General features: G+C 33.8%; 1 protein-coding gene across 4 annotated transcripts in view; it reads right to left on the bottom strand.

Moving 5' to 3' along the window:
* Window positions 1–27,366, bottom strand: part of LOC132745835 (uncharacterized) — a 146,133-nt gene that overhangs the window by 62,699 nt on the left and 56,068 nt on the right. For 3 of the 4 annotated variants that reach the window (XM_060734824.1, XM_060734825.1, XM_060734827.1), the window contains 5 exons: window positions 15,596–15,683; window positions 9,010–9,087; window positions 7,128–7,273; window positions 5,503–5,552; window positions 4,992–5,133 (listed from right to left, as the gene is read on the bottom strand). In XM_060734824.1, coding sequence (XP_060590807.1) covers window positions 4,992–5,133; window positions 5,503–5,552; window positions 7,128–7,273; window positions 9,010–9,087; window positions 15,596–15,683 — 504 coding nt within the window. The remainder of the gene's footprint in view (window positions 1–4,991; window positions 5,134–5,502; window positions 5,553–7,127; window positions 7,274–9,009; window positions 9,088–15,595; window positions 15,684–27,366) is intronic. The other variant, XM_060734826.1, reaches the window with a different exon arrangement.

Genomic DNA, 27,366 nt, shown 5'->3' with positions numbered 1-27,366 from the left:
GCATCTTAATATGATATTTCTGCCGCTTTCTCTTTCTCTGCCGTCACAATATGTAAACCCCAGCAAAAATGAGCCAATCAACGGGCATGATCTGGAGTGCGGGTAACTGATACCTGCACTCCAGTTACCGCACTGTGCATGTATATGTATACGATTTAACTCTGACACTTTTTCAACAGAAAGGTCCCCAAACTATGATACAATAAGGATTAAATGTTTAAAGATCACTGTATTATACATCCTGTTACATTTTGGATCCATCATGTTACAAATATCGTAACAGGACTGAATCGTAACAGTAGGGAATATATTCCTCTTTAAGACTGAACTGTAACAACAAGCGTCTCTCAAATTTTTGAAAGCATGGTTTTCTGAGAATAGAATCTAACATACTTTTTTATGAAAAACCCTCATTCTCTCTGAATCTGCATGTTCCTGAAATTAATAGCGCAACAGTATATACGGAAAGAAAATATACGGAAGAACTTACCAACTTCTAAACTAAATTTTATTTTACAAGTGTTGTCTGTTGAACTCGTGGTACCTCCATTACTGTAACGTCACTATGGCTGCACACTATGGGGACTAGCATTATTCCATCAATTGCGGGGATCAGTTTGTATTTTTGTTCTATTTCACGCTACTGTCAGAACTATTAACATTTTAGGACAAAAGTTATTAAGATAAAAAGTTTACAAAAGGTAGATGTAAAGTATGTTTTTGATTGGCAGAGTTTAAAAAAGAGTACTAACTTTAAAAAGTAATATGTCGTATACACATATATCCCTTCAATATTTGATTATTTTATTTGTTACTAAGTAAGTGGCGCTTGGGTTAAAAGACACTTAACAGGAAGGAAAAGTCAGGCCTTTGATTCCTCATATCTTTGTCAAATATTGTACAAGCTGCCTTGTTTTCGGCTATTATAATGCAGAAGAATCAATATCTCGCATATTTAATTGTTTAGTTGGCCATGAAAACTATAAAATAAAAATATTGCTCTAGGACATAAAAAGTGACATTTTTTGAAAATATCTTATTTACGAAGTGTATAGGCATACGTTTGATAAATAGAGGATATTGAATGAGTGTAAGTTCAATAATAAATTTATTGCACTCGTTGAATAAAATTATATTATGCGAGCCTCTGGCGAGCATAACATTATTTTATTCAACGAGTGCAATAAATTCAGTAATGAACTTACACGAATTTAATATTCTTTTTATCACATACCAAAAATAAAGACCGTTTAAAGTGAAATAAGAGTCATTTTTCATTGACGCGTCTATAGTATAACGCTAACATTTAGCGCGTCTTTTTGTATAACTGCAAATCGGCTCTTACTCGACAGTAATTAGTGTAGCCGCTTTTTCATGAAGAAACCAGTGCTGATAGTGAAAATTGTGATTGGCATATTTTTATTAGCCAGGTCAGGTGTTTCTAAAAAAGCTGATAACACTGTAGCAATGTGAGGATACATTCAAATTTGTTACATAGATAATACACGTGGTGCTCAGCTCGCAGAGACAAATGAGTACACAGTAACTTTTTGATATTCTTTTAACTCTAAGAAAAATGTCAATTATTAATTGCTGACTGTTTATATTTTCTAGAAAAAGTAAGCAAAACATTATTTTGTTTCATATGACAGGAATGAATTGCATTAACAATCCTAGGTATTGTTGAAAACTCATTGTTTTTTAAAAAATTGTGCCTGAAAAAATGTTGAAAGGGCCATTTATTTAGCTTATCTAAATGTGACATGTAAGAAACTTGAATAGGTGTAGACACGGCCTTACATGCCAGATTAAGTAATTGGACCCCATTTTTGTCTGTATGTGACTGCTGAGGAAAAACAATATTATGCTTAATTAAAGAGGTGACACTTTCTATATTTTTATCTGATATCGAGTTGTAAGAGCCGATTTGCAGTTATATGGGTAAGAGTTCGATAAGACTCCCTACGGTCGTCTTAATACGAACTCTTACCCATACATAACGCTAATGACGTCACGTCAAAATATATGCACGGCCGTGCAATACCATATTTACGGAGTCGCAAAATCGGCACGGGTGTGTGATAAAGCATGATATTATATTCTTATAATTTACATTTTCTGTGTTCTCTCGTTAGCGAGGGAGTTAGTTAAAGTAGACACTGTGGTAACAAGCAAATCAATGCTGAACGTATAGTGAATCAGTTTTCCTTTCTATATATTTCTTGTGTAGTATTTGTGGGCGATTTCTTGTGAAAGTTGAAACCTACGGAAAGTTTTAGCGCACGAACATCGCATCCGAAATAAGAAGGGTAACATATAGAGGATATTTGTTTGTTTTGCATGTAAGATTGAAATATAATTTCACTGAGTGAACACCAGATGCAATATTTTCACGAGTGGCGTAGCCACGAGTGAAAATATAATAGCTGTTTTTTTTTGCATGTAAGATTGAAATATAATTTCACTGAGTGAACACCAGATGCAATATTTTCACGAGTGGCGTAGCCACGAGTGAAAATATAATAGCTGGTGTTCACGAATGAAATATATTTCAATCTTATATGTAAAACAAATAAATTTTCTTTTTATTTTATGCTTTTTAAGTAATTTTAAGTATTTTTTTTACTGATTTTGACGCGTAACGTCGCGCATTCTCCTTTGTGACGTCATGATATCATGACGTCACATCATAAGTTTTGAAATATAGTTCTGTTAAATTTCTCTAATTTTGTTAAATTTTTAACATGATGTATGATGACATTGACTTTCTTTTCCTAATTAAGCAAATTTACGTATGACAGCATTTATTTCTGCCTGTTATTCCATTTGGTTATGATTTTCTTTTCATCCGTATTCAGATATAGTCCGGCTACAGTGAAAATTATATTTTATAAATTTCACTAGTGGTTTATCAGAATATAATCATCTGATATATTGTAATAAAACACTGGAAAGCATTAAATAAATTTTTGTATCCAATCGAAAAAGGTCAATTTTTTTTTTTTAATAGACGTGATACATACTAAGGACAGAATTCAGATAACTACAGAATTATGTAAATTAAACATTAATTAGCGAAGAACCATTTGTTATTGTCTTCTAGCAAGTGTTTCCACTCCCCTACGACATGTTGCGGTATTAGATACGCGGTTACTGATATTTTCACTTCAAGTGATTTTGATTATTTTAAATAATCGTTTGCTAGTAAATTTGCCTTTTTGACATCAACTTTGTTCTCATATTTCATTTTAATGATAACATTTAGTTATTGACCAGGAAGTAAATAGGAATAATCATTTCTTTTATAATTACCGAGTACTTTTCACGCTAATTGTGAGACGAACCCTAAATGACGCGCCGCGCCATTTTGAAATGGACGTCACGTCAGGTAACAACGTAAGTCAACGGGAAAAAATATAATTTTAACATTTTGACCATATTACCGACTTTATGAAAAAAATAAAAAATCATGCCTAGCGATACTGACGTCAGGGTTAACATGACATTAATATAAATGATTTTACTATTTTATTAAATTAAAAATGGAATGTTCAAATTTGATGGGACAGACTTTAGTGCTTTATCAGAATATAATCATCTGATATATTACAGTAAAACACTTGAAGGCATGAAATAAAGATAATTAATCATATTCACCACTAATTAAACTTTAAACTTACGCATGATTCATAGCGGTGATATAAGTGTCAAAATATGTCTGTGAACAAGACGAAAACTGCCAAAGTTTTTGGTTCGTGGATGAATACGCGGTCATTTGAAAATAGGTCGACATGACATATCCATTGGACAGCTATTTGCAGAACCATCATGATCTGCTCCTAAACTGAAACCGAAACGAAACGATTAATGAGAAAAATATTAAACAATGAAATAAACTATGTAGCTGACCACTCTATGAAATATGCAAAGTTCAACAATGTTATGTTGCATGTAGCTTAAGTGAGAATGCCTAGGTATCAGAGAGGTATGATCATATATATAACATAGCATTAATGGATATCAAGTAAAGGGAAGCAACCATTAACTGTACAACTAAACCAATCTCCTACGCAGTGATCTCCCCTCATCAGTACAGAGATCTCTGCCACCACGGTCCGATATATCAGAATTTCTGATATTTTATATTTTCAGCTTTTGAATTTAATTTTCATTATTTTGTATACCTTTGATATTTATTTGATAAACTATAACGAACTTAGGTACGAGAAGTTAAAAATAAAACAGAAAGAGAAAAATGACGAAATTCTTTAACTTATCACTTTCTACAAAAAACTAACAAAAAAACAACAAGTAACAGTGTAATTAATAGAGGATATTGAATGAGTGTAAGTTCAATACTGAATTTATTGCACGAGTTGAATAAAATTATATTATGCGAGCCTTTGGCGAGCATAATATTATTTTATACAACGAGTGCAATAAATTCAGAAATGAACTTACACGAATTTAATATTCTATGTATCACATACCAAAAATAAATACAGTTTAAAGGGATACTCAGGCAAAATAATGACAAAAATATAAAAAGGATCTTGTGTACTGAAATCACACTAAAATGACATTTCTGAAAGTCCCAGCAAGAATTTCTGTATAAATTCTATATATTTTTGGTTTGAAGCTTTTAGCGCTCTAACCTGACCCACGCGGGTCAAGTTAGGAAAACACCATTTTATTCTTTATATGGAGAAAAGTTTTGTTCCTTTGACTGTTTAGTGTATTCATTTTGATGACATTTACAGAATAATGAATGAAAAATTCAAAACTAGGAAATGAAATTTTGCCTGTGTCTCCCTTTAAAGTGAAATAAGAGTCATTTTTCATTGACGCGCCTATAGTATAACGCCAACATTTAGCGCGTCTTTACAGTATGTTTGTATAACGCTAATGACGTCACGTCAAAATATATGCACGGCCGTGCAATACCATATTTACGGAGTCGCAAAATCGGCACGGGTGTGTGATAAACTTACTTATGTCCAATCTCATGTGTGATAGTAGTTCCCATCGACGGTTTGAATGCTGTCATTTCATTGATAGAATATGCATAAACTCCACAAACTGCGAGAGAACCCAGTTCACCGTTTGAAGGAATCGACGGTACATATGCAACACCTTAAAATACGAATCATAACTTTTTATCAAAAAAGAATAAGCAGATATATTTATTTTTATGAAATAGAAAAATTGAAACCTTAAGGAGCACTCAAAATGACGAATTTGAAAAAAAAGTTGCAGGCTCGGTTTCACAATAGGGAAATTGTAAATGCATGCTACCACCCAGACTCCTAGCACCGGTGTAACCAGTTCCGAACATTGAAAACTGAAACAATCTGTTTCTTAATTTGCTTATATTAATGTAAACAGGACTTGAGTATTTTAAAATATAGTTATATAACAGTCTCACAGTTGTGTTGAGAAACACAAAAATAATTAGATTTAATTAAAACAAATCAATATTTTACTATGTATTAGTGTGTATACCTAATAGTCCTTTATGAAATTTACCATCTTGTATATATCCGATATCGCGCCTAAATATAAATATAAAGAAAACAAAATATCAATAAAAATTAGTAGACTATGAACTAGAATTTGTTTACTTCTTATCGAATTAGGGTGAACCAGCACAAACATGACCGCATTTGTTTCAGACAATACACATTCTAATTTTATGGTGATTTTTGACTTAAAATAATCGAAATTTAGGGAAACGAATTTTTTGTAGGTCCATAAGTGTAACTTTCGGTGTTGTACTTACTAACAAAAACCGCTTCTAGTAAATATATATTATCATATTTAATTCAAATATGAAATTGTGTCAACATTATGATTTTTTTTCCTGAAAACCAAATTTGTCATTCAATGGTTTACAGTATAACACATAGACCTTCATTTTCATTTGATAATATGTATTTAACAGTAATGAATTATTTGATAAACAAATACTATTGTAAATAATGTCGCTTAATTGACATATTTTAGGATAAATCTTTGCGTTATTGATGAAGAATATAGAAACAGAATCCATAAAGAATGTCTTAAACGACAAAATTGAAAATATTGCAAGCGCGGATTTAATGAGCTTATTCCTTGGGCTGTACTATAAAGTGCAAGCTACCGAGTACATGACTTGCACCAATATTAAGTATAATTAAGAAATAATATATCCCAAACTGATTGCACGCTCATAATAATTCGACATTTAACATTGAATGGTATTAAATTCGAAAAGATTTGTTCAACATGTTTGAAAAAATATTAAAAAATACTACAAGATACTGAGCATGTACAAGTCATACGTGAATTCAAAGCAAGCCCATATAAATCTATTTAACTTCTACATTACCTACAAACTTCTTCAACAAGGCTTCTTCTATCAATAATAGCGGGTTTTTTGGGGGGTTTTTTTGTTATTTTTTTGTCATCTTGTTTTTTTTTTAATTTTACCATCAACATTTTGAATGAAAATTAGGGTAGATTTAAAAAATAGTATTTTTTATTATATACTTATAGAAATATATGAAATATTGAGAATTCTAACACGACCCGCATTTTCCCTATTGAACATAGAAGAACCGAAAGTGTGTGTTATTATGCAATAAAATCACTGTTGATAATATGTACGGAAACAAACCAGACGAGCGTTTCACTAACATTACGTAAGTTTAACGTATCTTTTTATGTAAATTTGGGACTTACGCAAAACGTAAATTTACGTTAGTTGCGTTTCACTAAAAAGAAAGTGCAACTTACGCCAGCAGTAAGTGGGCGTTACTTAACGTTTAAAATTACACAAAATTTAATGCTGCAATGCATATATATATAGCTAAGAAAGTTTAGTGAAACGAAAATAAAACGTATGTTCTGCTTACGCAAACAGTTACGTTCAAACTTGATTTCTGATAACGAAAGTGCGTTAGTGAAACGCAACCCTGGTGCAATTTAGCTTTAAATATCACGTACGGCAGCATTATATTTGCTACGCCCTCGTGATATAATTCATCGCATCCGAACTCTAGACAGTGATGTTATTGGGCGATAAATTCACTGTTTGGGATATATTATTTCTTAAATATAAGAGGAAAAAAGAAGAAACATTTCCTTACCCTGTAAGCAAAGCAGCATGGTCATAATTAAAACGACGTAATGAAGACTCTCCCCATTTCCTGAAATCATATAGCATCTTGTCACCATCTGCTTCTCCGGCATCGTTGATGACATGATCTTCAACAAACCGCGAATCGCTTGGATCCTGCGGATATATGATACATTTAACGCATGATGCGTCGGAATATCCATTACAATATGAGACATGATTTTCAACAAATAGTGTTTCGCTTGATACACGCAGATAGAAGATACATTAGACAAATGATGTGTGGTAATAGTCATTACAATAAAAGACATGGTTTGGCTTGATACCGGCAGATGCATGATTATACATATAACACATGCTGTGTGGAAATATTCATAACAATATAAGACATGATTTTCTACAAATGGTGCATCGCGTGATACCTGCGGCTAATGATGCATGTGACACATGAAACGCGAAGTTGGCAGTAGAAGTGGCACAGCAGTAGCAAAATTATAAAAGGTGAAGTTGGCAGTAGCAGTAGCACAGCAGTAGCAAAATTATAAAACGTGAAGTTGGCAGTAATAGTTGCACAGCAGTAGCAGTAGCAAAATTAACACTCGTAGAGTTCCAGGGTTTATTGTTGCCAATGTTTTATTGACATGTTCGACTTCTAGGCACGTATGGGGCACTTGAAGACGTTCAGGTATGTTGGTGCCAATAGAATTAATGATTTTTTTACTTCTAGGGACCTTAAAGTGTATTTTTCATTGGCCTGCGACTTAATGTTTTATGCTCGCATACTTTAAGGAATTTTGGTACCAATGCAGATAATGACTATTTAGACTTCTAAAGACCTGCCAGATTCTGTGACACTCGCAGACTTTCAGTAATTTTGTATAGCCAATGGCGTTTATGACATGTTTGACTTCTAGGCACACGTTTCATTTCTTTGGTCTGCGACTGATTCTCGGACACTCTGACACACTTCACGTTTTATAATTTTGCTATTGCTACTGCAGTGCTACTGCTACTGCAAACTTCACGTTTTATAAGTTAGCTACTGCTTCTGCTGCGCTACTGTTACGTCTGTGCTTCTGCTACTGCCAATTTCACGTTTTATAATTTTGCTACTGCTACTGCCAACTTCAAGCTTTATAATTTTGCTACTCCTACTGCTGTGCAACCACGTTTTATAAATTTGCTAATGCAAATGTTCTGCTACTGCTACTGCTCTACTACTGCCAATTTCATGTTTTATAACTTTGCTACTAGTACTGCTACTACTCACTGCCAACTTCCTACCGGTATCTTATACATGAATTTAATCCAGGTTATCGTTACACTACAAATATCAGACAGGGCAGGGTTATTTTACATGAATGTGTATAAGTGGTAACATTTGAAACATCCTTTTTTTTTAATATGTCACAAAAGGGATAATTTAGTTTATACAAATTTATTTTAGTTCGATTGTTTTGGAAGCTATAAGCTTATAGTAACACTCTCGAATCCGTTCCATGAACCACAGTACTAAGCAATGAATGTAAAGTTTCTTGCTCAAGGAAACAACGGCTTGCCCCTGACATGGTTTGAACCAAAGCGGTCAGCAATTCTAAGACTAGTCCGGCGCGTTAACCACTCGGCCACGCTGCCACACGAAAGGGATGAATTGCAAATGCCTCTGAAAATATATTAATTTGAAAATTTGTGTTGGCTTAGGATTTTATGGTTAATTTCATCTAAGTAGAGAACAATTAAGATTATTGGTCACTTAGGAACTAATATCATATCGTACAAGTCTCACTCGTTCCTTTTTTGTAAGGGCTGCTTCAATTTGTAGATTGTCGTTATTTATTAAACTATGTAAAAAACACGAAGAGTTAATCGGTTAGTTCCCTATGAACACTTACATCAGCTATGAAAATTCCAGCAAAAAGACAGGAAATTGTATACGAGTAGTCTGTCATTAGTTGATATTGTAGATCCACCTGAAAAATGTAATATATTTTCTAACACGACCCACATTGTTCCCTATTGAATATAGAAGAACCAAAAGTGTGTGTTATTTAAGAATTAACATCGGTCTTAGCGGTGTTTATCATGCGTAAGAATTGACCATGAAAGCCGTAGGCTTGAGAGGTTAATTTTTCGCACCAAAACGACAATACCGGTGTTAAATAGCCGATAAACACCGCTCAGACAGATATTATTTCGATTCTAATAAGAGAAATTAAGGAAGATCACTAATGTTATTTTTTCAAGCGGAGATTACTCCCGGTGCTGATTTTCGTATAACGCTGTTCGATTTCGCATCCTTCTGTTGTTAAAATATAGAAATAACAAGAGCCGGTTGAACCGGGTGATGCTCCCCGAATAGGTTTTGGACACAGGAAGGTATACCTCTTGTAGTGTCAGAGTTATGTCACAGACAAAGTTCAAAGTGTAAAAACAACCCAAATGTTGTGCACGACTCATTGTCTCAATATGGCGATCATTTCTGTGAAATAGTTGTAAAATCAGACTTCAAATAAGGAAGTTATGGGCTAGACACAATTTTGCTGCAAGGTCTCGCTGTGACCTTGACCCTCAAGGTAGCACCCCAAATATTGCATGTGACACGTCGATTCAATATGGTGATCATCCCTGTGAAATAGTTGTTAAATCCGACTTCAAGGAACGAAGTTACTGGCCGAACGCGATTTTGCTGCAAGGTCATGCTGTGACCTTGATCTTCAAGATAGCAATCCAAATGTTGTGCGCGACACATCATCTCAATATTGTGATCATTTCTGTAAAATATTTTTAAAAACTGACTTCAAATAACAAAGTTATGGGCCGGACAAGATTTTGCTGCAAGGTCATGCTGTGATCTTGACCTTCAAGATAGCAATCCAAATGTTGTGCGCGACACATCATCTCAATATTGTGATCATTTCTGTAAAATATCTTTAAAAACTGACTTCAAATAACAAAGTTATGGGCCGGACAAGATTTTGCTGCAAGGTCATGCTGTGACCTTGACCTTCAAAGTAGCGACCCAAATGTTGCGTGCGACACGAAGTCTTAATATGGTGATCATTTCTGTGAAATAGTTTTAAAATCCTATTTAAAATAACGAAGTTATGGGCTGGACATGATTTTGCTGCAAGGTCATGCTGTGACCTTGACCTTCAAAGTAGCGACCCAAATGTTGCATGCGACACGAAGTCTTAATATGATGATCATTTCTGTGAAATAGTTTTAAAATCTGACTTCAAATAATGAAGTTATTGGCTGGACAGGAATTTGCTGTAAGGTCATGCTGTGACCTTGACCTTCAAGGTAGCGACCCAAATGTTGGGCGCGACACGTCGTCTTAATATGGTGATCATTTCTGTGAAATAGTTTTAAAATCCGATTTCAAATAAAGAAGTTATGGACCGGACACGATTTTGATGCAAGGTCATGCTGTGACCTTGACCTTCAATGTAGCGACCCAAATGTTGCGCGCGACACGTCATCTTAATATGGTGATCATTTCTGTGAAATAGTTTTAAAATCCTACTTTAAATAAAGAAGTTATGGACCGGACACGATTTTGATGCAAGGTCATGCTGTGACCTTGACCTTCAAGGTAGCGACCCAAATGTTGCGCGCGACACGTCGTCTCAATACGGTGATCATTTTTGTGAAATAGTTTTAAAATCCGACTTCAAATAACTAAGTTATGGGCCGGACACGAATTGGGACGTACGGACGGACTGACGGACAATCGACGACTATATGCTCCCCCGAAATTTTTCGGGAAACATAATAAAACAAACGATAATTGTGTACTTAGAATGACGTCATTACGCTGCTTACGGGTGTCAAAATATTTATTTTAACTGATATGGATCAAATCTGTGGCTTTATACGTGAGATATTAATTTAGTATTGTGTGAAAAAGAAAACATTATAAGAACTGAAAATATTAGTTACAATGTTTTTTTTTTATTATTGCTTTAAAAGGAGGGAGAAAACATAAGAGGCTCATATACAAGTAGTCCATAAGCAGTACACCGGTTTTTTCTTCTTTGTCTATAGTGACAAAATCATCAGGGATGTAAGAATATGCAATAAAATCACTGTTGACGTTCTATATTTAGACATGCGACGTTATCATTATGCATGTCACTTAACCACTAAAAATGCGACGCAATGAAAAAAAGTACGGAAGCAATTCAAGCGCAATTTAGCTTAATATTAGGTACGGCAGTATTTATTTGTTGATGTCGTGTTAGAATCGAAATAATTTATTCAAATAAGTGACTTTATCGTTTGATAACATCATTGTTTGTCGTTTGGATGCGTATCATTATATCACTCGGGCTTCGCCCTCGTAGTATAATTCCTCGAATCCGAACTCCAAACAGTTATGTTATTGAACGATTAAATCACTGTTTTGAATATATTATTTCTTTAATATAGCACATGTTAAAATTCCCTGTTAAGGTACTTGATTAATGTGCCATTAAAATGACTGAAATTTGCTAAATTTAAGGTGGTTCCGTCTCCGAATATGGTAGATGAAAACATGACAATATAGATACCTCAAATATACCATTCAATGTAGCTATAATAAGAAGTGTATGAATAAATGTATGTCGTTTGTTATTAATGAAACAGAGATGGCTTGCTAAAGCTTTAAAGCGCTATGCTGCATGCTAATTATAACGATTATTTTGAAAGTATCTTTGAAAGTAAAATATTATGAAGCGAACAAAGAAAGTTATTTACTCATTGCAAACGGCACTAACAGTACACGTAAATGACCAAAAATAATTCAAAATATGCACAATTTGTCCTTAATGAGTAAGTCACGTAGAAAAAATAATTTTGATCAGTTATTAACCGCACTTTACTTTAAAACATTACTTTAATATTGATTATTTTACTTTTCTTAAAATCTAAGAACATTTTCCTTCATCAATTATATTTAATTTTCTTGACATTTTTGGCTCATCTGCAGCTTTAAACATCAAGTGTGGGAGTTGATCTGAACATAAAATAGACAGGAGCAACAAGATGTTGCCTTAAAATGAATAATAGTCATTGGCAGATATTTAAGTTATTCGGACTACCTATGAATGGATTTCTTAATTAAAATATTTTGATAACAAATTATTACATGTTTTGGGGTTGTTTATACAAATATATCAGTGAAATATAAAAATGATATTTCACTGTTTGAAACAGTGAAATAGGCAATTTGATACTTTCTCTGTTTTCGATTTATGTCTGTTGTTTCAGTGAAATACCAGCGTGCATAGTTCTGGAAATCAACTTAATGACGACACGTTGTATTATTATTTGGCACAACTTCATTTAGTATTAGGTTAACATGTCTCTTTAAACGTTTCTTTGCATATATAATAAAAAGAAAATGTGTTTATTTTAGTGAAAGATCAAAATATATCTCACTTCGTGAACACAAAAAGTGTTCACTGTGCCACTCGTGAAATATTCCTTTTTGTACTTACTCGGTGAAATATATAGAGAATATTGAAAGTGCAAGGGGGAGAATCACGCCGTTCGTTACCCAAACAAACAAGATGGCGGATGCAGCCGAAAAGTAAGTTTTTCCCTTTTTTCTCTGAAATTCGTAATGTTCTAGTGTAAAGGCACATATAACAACCTTCTCCACAATTTTCCGGGCACGCAGGATTTTATTACATGATGTTTTGTCCCGTACTTCATCTGAAATGCGCGTCACCAGATTCGAAGCGAGAGAATTTTCCACCGGTTTGATCGCGATAACGTACGGCTTCTTCTCTTGAATTCACTGTTTCGTTTACATATATGTTTATTTACTGAACCCACTGACTTTAAAAAGTTGTAATATGTCGTCATTTAAGCATTCATGCCCATTCTGACTAGAATAACCGCTTTAAATACTCATATCGGGGCATTTCCTGGAAATGATAACGCATGGCGCACAAATATCAATGATAACGTACGGCGCATTTTTCTGCTTAATATATTTTCTATATATCTGCACGGATTTGTAATATAAATCCGTGATATCTGTTAGTTTTGGATAGAAAAGTTATGTTTCTTGCTCAGATCTTTCCAGACATAAAAGGATGTGTAGAACCAAATAAAGAAACTGCCCCAAGTTTCAAATATCTATGTATGTGTCAGTTTTCATCCATGCTGTTCTACAGAAATTAGAAACAGGAGCGATAGCGATCGGAGAAAATATTTCTAATTTCAACTTTATTTGTCATCCAATGGAAACGCTGTACAATTTCTTCAAACTTATGTGTGTTAATTTTCATAGAAGAACAAAAGTCGATACTACATCAAATTCCGTTTATAGTCGTCTTCATTTGTCATAGTGCTTCATATAACCGCGTTTGTTAAAACAGTAGTTTGCATAAATTTGCACATGCACTTTCGTGGGCCATTTTTGAATATTTATTTAGTAAAAATGACGTCAAAAGGCCAACCTATATTAATTTTGTATTTACAGATAAAGGATATACATGCAGTTCAGATTTAAATACACGTCTTGGTGAAAAAGATACTGCATGTCAATTAATATAATTTTATTACTAATGTAGAAAAACGTCTAAGTTTCTTATTTCTGTAGAACAGCACGGAAGAACACTAACATAAGCTTTGTAAATACTATTATCATAGTAGCGTAGATATTTTTTTAACCGTTCTTTCATAAAGATAATGACGTCAACTGAGCGCATGAGCAGTCTGGCATTAAAGGCTTCAGACGGGTTTTCCGGCATGGATAATAACATCGAAATCCAAATCCGATTTGAAACTTTATATTTCATAGTCGGTAAAATGTTTACCACTAGAAATTAATAAGCAAATTTCATGTCACTCTTTTATTGCTGATACCTACAATATTTGTTTTTAAAGAAATTGATTGTTTTTGTTGGGGCATCTGTCGAAAAAAAAACGCCAGAATATGATAGGCAAATTCATGAATTGCATGTAACTGTTTCGATCAAATTACGATATTCCTTTCATTTAAAATAAAAATATGCATGGCTAGGTCGTGCAAATATCTGCCGTCAAAGTGGCTCAACGTCACGCTAAATGGTAGCGTTTCAATATTAACCGCCCCTCAAATAAATAGGAAATTTCCTATTTACAAAATTTATTGAACTTTTTCGCATAACATTATTTTTTACTCATTCAATAAATTCAATATAGAACCTACACTCTTTCACACGGATTTATATTACAAATATAAATCCGTGTCTTTCATTATTCTCTGTTAAGTTTTTTTTTCCTTCAATGAGCGACCAGATTGAATAAACACAGACTCATTTCATCTGGATGTAAGCTAATTGCAATCACTTTTAATATAATGTGAAGACAGCAATACACAAATATTTCCTGAAAGTGGAGGCTTTTCTTTCCTTTCTCAATTTTATACAATAAAATATTCTCAAACTATGCATGTGTGTTTTTATTGGTAGATAAAGGTAAGTGTATATCTATATCTAACGAATATCTATTATGCCACCATCTAGAAAGATATTCATATTCAGCATTGTTCAATTATTTATTTCTGAACTGACAATTTTTTTTCAGATATCTATCATTTCCTGCATACAAATAATTCATTATCAGCTGACTGAACAAATGGAAATCCACCAAGTAGAAAAATGCGCCGTACGTTATCACTGATATTTTGTGCGCCATACGTTATCATTTCTGGAAAATGACCCGATATTAATATTCACAGCAGTAAATCTAGCCAGAATGGGCATGGATGCTTAGATGACGACATATTACAACTTTTTAAAGACAGTGGTTTCAGTAAATATACATATTGTAAAAGAAACAGTAAATTTGAGAGAAGGAGCCGTACGTTACCACGATCAAACCGGTGGAAAAATTCTCTCGCTTCGATTCTAGTGACGCGCATTTCAAAAGAAGTACGGGACAAAACATCATGAAATAAAACCCTGAGTGTCCGAAAAATTGTGGAGAAGGTTATTATATATACCTTTACACAAGAACATCACGAATTTCAGAGAAGAAAGGGAAAAACTTACTTTTCGGCTGCATCCGCCATCTTGTTTGTTTGGGTAACGAACGGCGTGATTCTCCCCCTTGAATGTGTATAAGTTCAATACTGAATTTATTGCACGAGTTGAATAAAATTATATCATTATGCGAGCCTCTGGCGAGCATAACATTATTTTATTCAACGTGTTCAATAAATTCAGCAATGAACTTGAACGCATCTAATATTCTATTTATCACATACCCCAAAAAGTCTTTACACTATGTTTGAATACCGCTAATGACGTCACATCAAAATAATTATATGCATGGTCGTGCAATACCATTTTACGGAGTCGCAAAATCGGCACGGGTGTGTTATAAAGCCATTTAATAAAAACGATATTACACTAGTGTAATAACACTTTGAAGTGACGTCATTTGCGCTATATATAGATAAAAGAGAGATAAATAAGACATATGGAAATCAGATATTACCTCGTTTAACATAAAAGAGGTGAATTGTAACAGTTTATTAACTGTGGCAGTGTGTCTGTCGTTTTCTCCTTCAGTCAAAGCATATGTCCTGAAAACAAAGAGAAAACAGTTCGTTATCCCGCGCGTTTCTTTATTTGTTAGCCAAGGTTTCAATTAAAAAGGAAATTTTAATCTTATTCGGACGAGAAATGACAAATGATTAAGAATAATTGGTTAAAAAAAAAGTTATTCTTATACAGGAGGAAGACAAAACAACAAAGTTATTCTTTACTGAATGAAAACATTAGATATAAATGAAATAGAACTATTAATTTTTGCTTGGAAGATAAAATGCATGTAGCAAAGACTAGTCACAAAGTTCAAATAAAGCAGTGTAACAACGCACTTTGGGGTCAAGTGCACTTTGGGGTCCGACCCAAAATGCGTTAGGTAATTTGGGGTCCAGCCCTAACGTGCGTTACGCACTTTGGTGTCAAGTTTGAAACGACCGCACTTTGGGATCGATCATAAAAATACAATCAATGAGAATGAATTTTAGTGATATTTTATGTTCTAACACTATCGCATTTTTTTCTATATAAACAAAGAAGGGAGCGTGCATTTTTCTACAACAATGGACTCGCCGTTCTTATTACCTCCCATTGTATTTTCAAACCGACACATTGACGGCGCCATTTTGTTCGAAAAAACTGATAAATAAAAAAAACATTTTTTTCGTTGTGAAAACTATCTAGAATGTAAGAAAATGGTCTTACTAAGAAAAAGAATCCAAACACGAATATCTTAAATTCAGTCGTGATTTATTTGACGTCACAATGTAGCGCCAAACAGCACTAACAAAAACAATCAAATCAAGAACGTTATTTTAATGTCGCAAATTAACGAGTTTAATTTCACATTTATTTCACTATTAATACTTTGGCGTTCGCTTGAAAATTATAAAGTGAAATAAAATAAATAAACACAGTTTTATCAACGATTTCAAAATTTGTTATTCTCAAAATGTTTCTACACACACTGGAAAAGCCTTTTAAAGAACGTTTCTATTGGAAACTGAGGCGAAAACAAATTTAACCAACAAACCTAAAGTTCAACTATATAATAATTATAATATGTTTCTTGACGTGTTAGAATGGAAATAGATATTGATTCTTCGTGCATTATAGTATATTCTAACTCTCTTTGTGATTTTGTCACAATAGACAAAGAAGAATAAAACCGGTTTTAAACTGCCAATCAACACTGGTGACGGACTACTTGTAATTTTAAACACCGGTTTGGAGAATTGATGCATAGGAATTGACCACGAAGGCTGTAACCACCGCTCAGACCGATATTGTTTCGATTTTAACAAGATAATATAAAGAAGATCACTAATGTTATGTTTTTTAAGCGGAGATTACGTCCGGCACTTAACTAGTGTTTATTGGCAGTTTAACACCGGTTTTTTTCTTCTTTGTCTATAGTGAAAAAATCACGAGGATTGTAAGAATATTGTTTCAATTTATTAAAATTATTTTTTATATTCAATTATTTGTCTCATAGGATATTGTTCTTAAAATAATAAATTATATTGATATGTATGATGTGTATTGTGTGTAATAATACATTAGATAACATATCAACATATCCATGAACTAGCGTGATGTGTCGATAATTGTAGAGATTACATGTCACACATATTTCAATCAAAATCCTCATATGATATGATCTGTTCAGGTCCCATTTAAATCTGGATTTAACCTATTTCTAGTGTTATTAAACGGAGGTAGCCTTTCTGAATTGAATAATTATAGTTTTTTCTATGTTGAATGTTGCAGAAAAGACTTGCATTGAAAGTAATTCAGGCTGTGTCAATCTGCCACCACTGGAAAAAATGAAACGGCTTCAAAGATGGATGCCATATCATAAGAACAATAATTTGTAACAGAGTTACCAACATCCCCCGCCTCGGGGAAATTTTATACGAAGCGTAAAATTTCGCTATTTCAAACGATTGAGTTATGGAGTCCAAAATTATGATCAATGCTAGATCTGCAAATGCAACAATAAATTTATTAAAGAAATAAAAATGAAACACGGAATTTAAAAATCCATCATGTTAAGCTTTGACCTCTAAGTATGACCTTGACCTTGGAGGTAGGGATGCAGGTGTTGTGCATGACATTTCGTCTTATTATTGTTACTATTTGTGCCAAGTATTTTCAAAATCTTTTAATTTGAACTATGAAGAAGTTATAGATCGGACACATAATATACTCTATTACAGACTATGTTAATCTTCGACCTCTAAGTGTGACCTCGGAGATAGGGACCCATGTTTTGCGCCTGACATATCGTCTTATTATCGTAATTATTTGTGCAACGTATTTTTAAAATTCCATGATCTATGAAAAAAGTCTGGACTGGACACAAAATATACACTATAACAGACTATGTAAATCTTTGACCTCTAAGTGTGACCTTGACATTGGAGGTAGGGACACAGGTGTTACGCATGACGTACTATCTTATCACTGTGACTATTTGTGCCAAGTATATTCAAAATTCTTTAATCTATGAAGAAGTTATGTATGGGACACAAAATATACCATATGACAGACTCTGTTAACATTTGACCTCTAAGTGTAACCTTGACCTTGGAGGTAGGGGTGCAGGTGTTGTACTTGACATATCCTCTTATTATGACAATTTGTGTGACAAGTTATTTCAAAATCCGGAAGAAGTTCTAGATCGGACACAAAATATACCCTAAAACAGACTATGTTAATTTTTGACCTCTAAAAATGACCTTGAACTTGGAGGTAGGGATGCAGGTGTTAAGCATGACACATCATCTTATTATAGTGACTATTTGTAGCAAGTATTTACAAAATCCTTTGATCTATGAAAAGATAAGAAAGTTATGGACCGGACACGACATATACCCTCAGATAGACAATGTTGACTATGAATGAGCAATTGCGACCTTGACCCTGGTGGTAGGGGTCTGGTTGTTGCACACGAAAAATCGTCTTATTATAACAAACATTTGTGCCAAGTTTTTTCAGATTCCTTTGATGAATGACAAAGTTATGGTCCGGACACGAAAGTGTGACGGACGGATGGACGGACGTTCCAACATTTTGGGTTTAGGAGCTATTTTCTTTGTTATGAATACACGGCAGAGTAGGTCCGGAAGGCTTCAGCTCGAGGGCATTATCATTTCAGTGCAGATTATCACCTTCTGCCACAACTATTACGTGTATTAATGTCTTTAATACACTTGGTAGATCTATTAGTAGCACTTCTAAAAAAAAATACTTTGAAAGTTCTTTTGTTGAAATTACTGTTTGTATTTCAATTGTACTCAGCACTGTAACTTTTTACAGAGTTGTTTACATTTTGTGTCTACAAAGTACACTAGAATCTAGAAGCAAGTTTAATTTTAATTTTTTTCGGAACAAATTTGTCGTATCATTTCTTTGATTTAAACATATTTTATTGCCAAAAATAAGACATATACATACATGTAGACAGTTACAATACAATGACATGACATATTTGGCAAAAGCGTTGATTTTCAGTTCTCTCAACATTAACAACGGGTCTTCCCTGATGCAATAAATTACAATAACTTATTTTACAAGAATGACTATCAGTTAGATAGAAGTAACAAAACTCACACATATATAGTACTTGGCTTTAAAAATGATTTTAGGTAAGAAAGAACAATAAAAATGATTGGGTGTACATGTTCTCTAGCTTGAATGGTATTTAACGATGTTAACTGATTTTTATATATTTGCGTTACAATGACTTAGAAAACATGTACATACATTTGCCAAATATAACAAGAACAAAAATAGATTTTGAGAAAATGAAATGTAGAAAGAAAAAAATAGAAGAAGAAAGGAAAGAATCTTGTCTGTTGTTTTGCAAAAATGAAAGAAAAATACATTAATATTTATTGGGATTGTGCTGGTTTGATTTCAAAAGCGTTTGCTTACTTTCATGAAATGCTGAACAGACAAAAGTATTTTATTATTATTTTCTAAAGACAACTCTTTGTTACCAACTAAAAGTAATTGGACATTTAAAGGGTGAAATTGCCTTAATTCGTTAAAAAGATCAATTTTTTCATTTCGATATTTCGGACAAGTAAACAAAAAATGGTTAACATTTTCTATCTCATAACCGCATGAACAATTTGCATCTTGTGACGAATGATTGCAGAATAAGTGGAAATTGAAGTTACTGCATGCATTTCTCAGTCTGCAGTGTAAAACTGAGAGTTTTCTTTCACCTGTAGGGTACCATTTTGGAGTGTCTGTAGATCGAAAGGTTGATTTCTTTAATAGAGATTTAAAATGTGACACAGTTTCTACAGATCTTGTTTCAGGTTGCAAGTTGTTCCATAGCATTACGGACGAAGGCACAAAAGAAGAAGAAAATATATGAGTCCGTCTGTTTAAAGTTGCAAAGTCTTCTGAGTTTCTAGGATTGTATGGTGTTGTATTATGAACTCTTTCTGGAAAAATTATTACTTAAAGAATCATTTCTTTAATTCCAATAGTAAAAAAATGTGTTTGTCCGAAATACGCTTAAACTCTCATGATAAAATCAAACGATTCGTGCTTAAAATAACAGGTAACTGTTTGATGACGTAAGCTATGACGTCATTGTTTCTGTTTGTGCACATGTTCAGCGGACTGATAATGAGTTCTAAGCACGGGGCCGCCAACTCATAATCGGTCACGAGGACAATCATAATCAGTTGATATCATAGGCAATTTTGTTACTATATATAGTAACAAGTGTATTTATATAAGAATTTTACACTGGCTGCCGGTACAGACCGGAATATCTAGTTCGAGCGTAACTGTTTACGGCGGTAACAAGGCTCTGCCGAGTTTCCGCTAAACAGTTACCCGAGAGCTAGATATTCGTGTTTATACCGACAGCCGGTGTGTGATTCTTTTTTCTTGCATATTACATAATTTATAAATTATTTTCAGAACAGAAATTACGAAAACTGATATTCTCATTACGCATTTTCTTCTTAGGCCTATAGTAGCGTATGAACGTACAACTTCATTCATAACGGTTAAGTGACGTCATCCTAAGAATGCGATTCATTCATAAAAGGCGCGCACTAATGACGTCATTTAAAGCACGCGACTTGTCTTACATGGGGGCAATCTCCACACAGTGATCTCCCCTTAATTCTTCGGCGTAGATCTCTGCCACCAAGGTCCCGATATATCAGAATTTCTGATATACTGTATTTTTTCAAAAATTGTTTTATCTACTGCTTTTATCTATCAGATAAGTTTTCTCTCATTTATTTAACAATGTTTATGAATAAATAAATAAATAATATGAATATTTAGAAATAATTTTAAAAATTATGAGATTATTTTCTACCGAGACGATATTTTGATATTTTATATTTTTTAGCTTTTGAGTTTATTTTTCGTTATTTTGTATACTTTCGATAATTTTTTGATAAACTATATTGAACGTAGGCACCAAAAGTTAAAAATAAAACAGAAAGAGAAAAATAACGTTAGAATTTCTTTGTAACGGTCGATATTTACATTTGAATTTCGACGTTACGTCATGTGACTTTCATCATCATGTGACGTCTTTGAAGGCAGTGATTACAATTCTGCCAAGGGAGGTAATCACTGTGAGGAGTTTGACATGGGGGTGTAAGACAGGGTTTTCTAGCACCGGTTTTAACGGTAGATAATCCTGTCTGATATGCAAGAAAATCCTGTCTGACATGCAAGAAAACGCAAATAATGTCATCTCAATGCATTTTAATTTCTATCTAAATGACTTGTAACAAGTAAGTTAAAAAAGAAAAAAAACATAAATTGAATAAAGTTACATCAAGACTTTTTCACATCAGTTAATGCCTTACAGTAAATTTTGTAAATCCTCATGATTTTTACGTTTGTCAGGTACCAGTCATGTAATTTTATGAAAGTAACTCCTACTATAAGTAAATTCAAACTTTTCTTGCATATCAGACAGGATTATCTACCGTTTACACCGGTGCTAGAAAACCCCAAACTCCGCGCACCGGTTACGCTTCGGTGCCTTCACACAAATCACGTGATGATGGTCTTATCACATGATTGTGTAAAAATGGCGTATACGCCAATGAAATCGTTGAAAAAATGATTTATCTGTAATAAACATTAAAACTTGAATTTTGGTCTAAAATATGTCAATATGATTGGAAAAAAAATTGTTAAGCGTAGAGTCGAAATTAATAATAACTTGAATGATTTCTCTTTCGGGAGGGGTCAATGTTTTGGAAATAAACGGTGCGGTATTAAAATTTTTAAAAAAAAATTTTAATTCATAATATTTATGTTTCCAAAATTATTTTTTATTTTAGTTCACATCTAACACCTAGCAGTCTTGAAACATTAGCAAAACCGAGTTTACTTTTTAAAATAAATATAAAAATTGAAAAAATTCATATCGTCAAAAATGTTGACGAAAATGTTGTGATGGCAGAGATCTAATCCTGTAAGGGGAGATAACTGCGTAGGAGATTGAGAAAACCCTGTCTTATTACATGCTTTTCGGTGGTTTATAGAAATATATCAGTGAGATAAAAACTTATAATTTCACTGTTTTAAACAGTGAAATTACCAATTTGATTATTTCACTGTTTTGAATATTTGAACCCGTTATGTTGTTTCAGTGAAATACAAGCGTTCACAGTACTGGAAACCAACTTAATGACGTGACGTCGTAAATGACGTCACGTTGTATTATTATTTGGCGCCCTTTTCATTTAGTACTAGATTAAAATGTCTTTTTAAACGTTTCTTTGCATATAATAAAAAGAAAATTTGTTTAGTTTAATGTAAGATCGAAATATATTTCACCTCGTGAACACCAAAAGTTCATATTTCACTCGTGGCTGCGCCACTCGTGAAATATACCTTTTGGTGCTCACTCGGTGAAATATATTCCGATCTTACACTGAACTAAACAAATATCCTCTATTTCTTGCATCTCAGACAGGATTATCTACCGTTTACACCGGTGCTTGAAAACTCTGTCTTACACCCCCCATGTAAGACAAGTCTCGTGCTTTAAATGACGTCATTGTCGCGCGCCTTTTATGAATGAATCGCGTTCTTAGGATGACGTCATTTTTCCGTTATGAATGAATTTGTAACTTCATACGCTACTATAAGAAAAAAATGCGTGATGAGAATATCAGTTTTCATAATTTCTGTTCCGAAAATAATTGACATGTAATATGCAAGAAAAAGAATCAAACACCGGCTGTTGGTACAGACGGGAATATCTAGCTCTCGGGTAACTGTTTAGCGGAAACTCGGCAGAGCCTCGTTACCGCCGTAAACAGTTACCCTCGAGCTAGATATTCCGGTCTGTACCGGCAGCCGGTGTAAGATTCTTATATTCTTGCATCTCAGACAGGATTATCTACCGTTTACACCGGTGCTAGAAAACTCTGTCTTTCACCCCCCCCCCCCCCAAACTCCTCACACTGATTACCTCTCTTGGCAGAATTGTAATCACTGCCTCCACAGACGTCACATGATGATGAAAGTCACATGACGTAACGTCGAAATTCAAATGTAAATATCGACCGTTACATAGAAAATCTAACGTCATTTTTCTCTTTCTGTTTTATTTTTAACTTTTTGTACCTACGTACGTTATATTTTATCGAAAAAATATTAAAAGTATACAAAATAATGAAAAATAAATTAAGAAGCTAAAAAATATAAATATCCAAATATTGATATTTCAATGTTTGTGATGGCAGAGATCTATGTACTGATAAGGGGAGATCACTGCGTAGGAGATTGTCACCCCCCATGTAAGACATGTCGCGTGCTTTAAATGACGTCATTGACGCGCACCTTTAATGAATGAATCGTGTTCTTAGGATGACGTCATTTTTCCGTTATGAATGAAGTTGTATGTTCATACGCTACTATAAGAAAAAAGTGCGTATTGAGAATATCAGTTTTCATAAATTCTGTTCCGAAAGAAATTGACACGTAATATGCAAGAAAAAGAATCAAACACCGGCTGTTGGTACAGACGGGGTTATCTAGCTCTCGGGAAACTGTTTAGCGGAAACTCGGCAGAGCCTCGTTACCGCTGTAAACAGTTACCCTCGAGCTAGATATTCCGGTCTGTACCGGGAGCCGGTGAAAGATTCTTTTATCCTGTCACTTGTATCAATTTCGGCCGATAACAAGGTGCCGTATATTTTTACTGATCTACGGCACTTGATCACGTGGTATATATGTTTGCCGGACTACTTTTCAAGAAAAAATATAAAAACTGTCGTTAAATCTTCTGTGTGTAGAATAACGAATTTTGGAAACGTTGATAAAACTTTGTTTGTTTATTTTATTTCACTCTATAATTTTCCAAGCGAAATAAAAATTATTAAAAGTGAAATAAATGTAAAACTTAACTCGTTTGCGACATTAAAATAGCGTACTTGACTTTTGATTGTTTTGCACGTGCTGTTTGGCGCTACATTGTGACGTCACGTAAACAATAATTTAAACGTCTGTACAGCGTTAACGACTGAATAAAAGATATTGGTGTTCGAATTCATTTTCTTAGTTAGACCATTTTCTTTCATTCTAGATAGTTTTCACAACAAAATTCGACAAAAAATTGTTTTTATTTATCAAATTTTTTCAAACAAAATGGCGCCCTCAATGTGAAAATACACAGGGAGATAATAAGAAGTGCATTGTTGTAGAATTATTAGGACCTTCTTTGTTTATATAGAAACATTTCCGATAGTGTGATTAAAGGTAGTTTGCCTAATAAAATTCTTTAAAAAAACGGTGACAGGATAAATAGAATAATAGACTGGTGCCGTGGATGGAGAAAGTTTATCTGGCTCTGCTCCGGAATTTATTGGGTTCGCCTTCGGCTCACCCAATAAATTCCTCCGCCTCGCCAGATAAACGTTCTCCATCCACGGCACCAACCTATTATTCTCTATACAGTACACCCCTATGTAAGGCAAGTTTATCAGTTTTCTTTTTTTCTGTTCTGAAAATAATTGATATGTAATATGCAAGAAAAAGAATCAAACACTGACTGTCGGTACAGACGGGAATATCTAGCTCTCGGGTAACTGTTTAGCGGAAACTCGGCTGAGCCTCGTTGCCGCCGTAAACAGTTACCCTCGAGCTAGATATTCCGGTCTGTACCGGCAGCCAGTGTAAGATTCATTTAATATACCGTTTAAGCCTCGTTACCGCCCAATGGGCGGGTCCCCTTGGGACGGATATTTAGATCCGAACCGCAAACATATGTCAGATATTTTTTGTGTGCATATTTTGCAATGTTATTTCATATCTAAAATGGTTTACCTCAATTTATTACATGCTTTTCGGTGGTTTATAGAAATATATCAGTGATTTAAAACTGGTAATTTCACTGTTTGAAACAGTGAAATTACCACTTTGATAATTTCACTGTTTTGAATTTAAGCCCCTTACGTTGTTTCAGTGAAATAAAAGCGTGCACAGAACTGGGTACCAACTTAATGACGTGACGTCATAAATGACGTCACGTTGTATTATTATTTGGCGCGCTTTTCATTCAGTATTAGGTTTAATGTCTTTTTAAAACGTTTCTTTGCATATAATAAAAAGAAAATTTGTTTAGTATAGTGTAAGATCGAAATATATTTCACCTCGTGAACACCGAAAGTTCATATTTCACTCGTGGCTGCGCCACTCGTGAAATATACCTTTTGGTGCTCACTCGGTGAAATATATTCCGATCTTACACTGAACTAAACAAATATCCTCTATATGATATATGTTCATGGAAATTAAAGCCATTTATTACATGCTTTCAGTGATATAAAACTGATAATTGCACTGTTTTAAACAGCGAAATTATCAATTCTATAATTTCACTGTTTTTAATTTTAGCCCCTTACGTTGTTTCAGTGAAATACTAGCGTGCAAAGTACTGGGAACCATATAAATGGCATGACGTCGTAAATGACGTCACGTTGTATTATTATTTGGCGCGCTTTTTAAAACGTTTCTTTGCATTATAATAAAAAGAACATTTGTTTAGTTTAGTGTAAGATCGAACTATATTTCACCTTGTAAACACCAAAAGTTCATATTTTACTCGTGGCTGTGCCACTTGAAATATACCTTTTGGTGCTCACTTGATGAAATATATTCCGATCTTACACTGAACTAAACAAATATCCTCTATAGAACTACATCCCATCATGTTTAATATGGTGTTCAATATGACACCAAAAGTTATCTAGTAAATGGCTGACAAAAACGTGTGTAGAAGTACATTTGCAATTTAAGTTCTATAGTAGTTTGTTATATAGAGCAGCAAGTTTTAGATATTTAAAGTAGTAAAATTAATAAAACACTTACCCCTTAAGCATCAAATACATATTTTTATTACTGCTACATCAGCATTTAAATGACATTTAGAAATATTGATGCATTTAATTAAGTATCGACTCCATTTACAAGTTTTCAGTGTCGCAGATCGAAATAAGTCAGTACTTAGTATTTATGCAGAACTCAGTTCACACCTTTAAAACTCTCGAACCCAACGTTCGTTGATATGTAGCATACCAAAGCACTTGGCGGTCAATTCTTATTAGATTTTGATCCCAAAGTGCGTTTGATCCCAAACTGAGATGTCAGGTTTACCGCACTTTGGGGCTAGATCCCAAAGTGCGTTTGACCCCAAAGTGCGGTGTTACAAAGCCTCTAGATTCCCGATAATGTTCATGAACATTGTGAAAATGCGGGTCGCAACTATTTTGGTGCTATATATCCATCATGCTAAATAAAATGATATTTGTTAATAAAAGTACAATATTGTAAAGTAAACAAAGAATAACATTCAAAAATTTCAAACGGCACTTACAATCCAAGTAAATGCCCAAAAAGTCACGTAGTTGAAAAATATACGGAATATTATGTTGTAAAAGCTTTCGTAGGCTTTGTATTTTGCTACGAACAGCGTGTAAAATTGATATCTCGCGAGACTGGAAATTACTATAGGGTAAACGCACGTTTTTCCGTGTTATAACGTCTGCATAGTCCCGAGGAACAGTTGGTGCCCCAGCCCGGTAGGGCGAGGGCTCCAACAGTTCCGAGGGACTCTGCAGACTTTATAACACGAAATAAACGTGCGTTGACGCTATTATAGCATAAAATTTTAAAACAGATTGATGATGTCGATTTAATACAAAACACATACATTAAATCCTTGTGCTTGGACGGTATTTATCCAATGCTACATGTTTTACGTATGCGTTTTATTTTTCCGGGGCCAACATCTTTGGAAATACGTACAAATGCCCTGCAGAACCGAACGGAATTTCGAATTTTAATTGATTTAACAAAGCTTAACATTGGAGATTTATTAACTAAAGAAAAAATACACATTAAATTACTCTACACAAGACAAAACATGACCGTCAGAAATTCCTAGAACTATTTCTGATTGACGGTAGAAAAAAGATCAATAACATCAGAATCGTTTTTTTTTTCGAGCACACAAGTTAATAAAAATCAGGCACTAAACATTATTCTCTCAAAGAAATATAAAGAGCATTTATCAATATAAACATCAATAAAACAACATTTTCTCATATTCATTGTGTGTTATCTTGTTTTGTTAGTTACTCGGAGGGTTTGTTTACATTGACAACGGTCCGTTTCTTAGAAAGGGCGACAACTCAGATTATCGGCGATGTC

This window comes from Ruditapes philippinarum, unplaced genomic scaffold, assembly GCF_026571515.1.
Source record: "Ruditapes philippinarum isolate M1 unplaced genomic scaffold, ASM2657151v2 ctg1753_1_1_1_1, whole genome shotgun sequence".
In the NCBI taxonomy this organism is placed as follows: Eukaryota; Metazoa; Mollusca; class Bivalvia; order Venerida; family Veneridae; genus Ruditapes; species Ruditapes philippinarum.
This window is presented reverse-complemented; position numbering and strand designations above follow the sequence as displayed.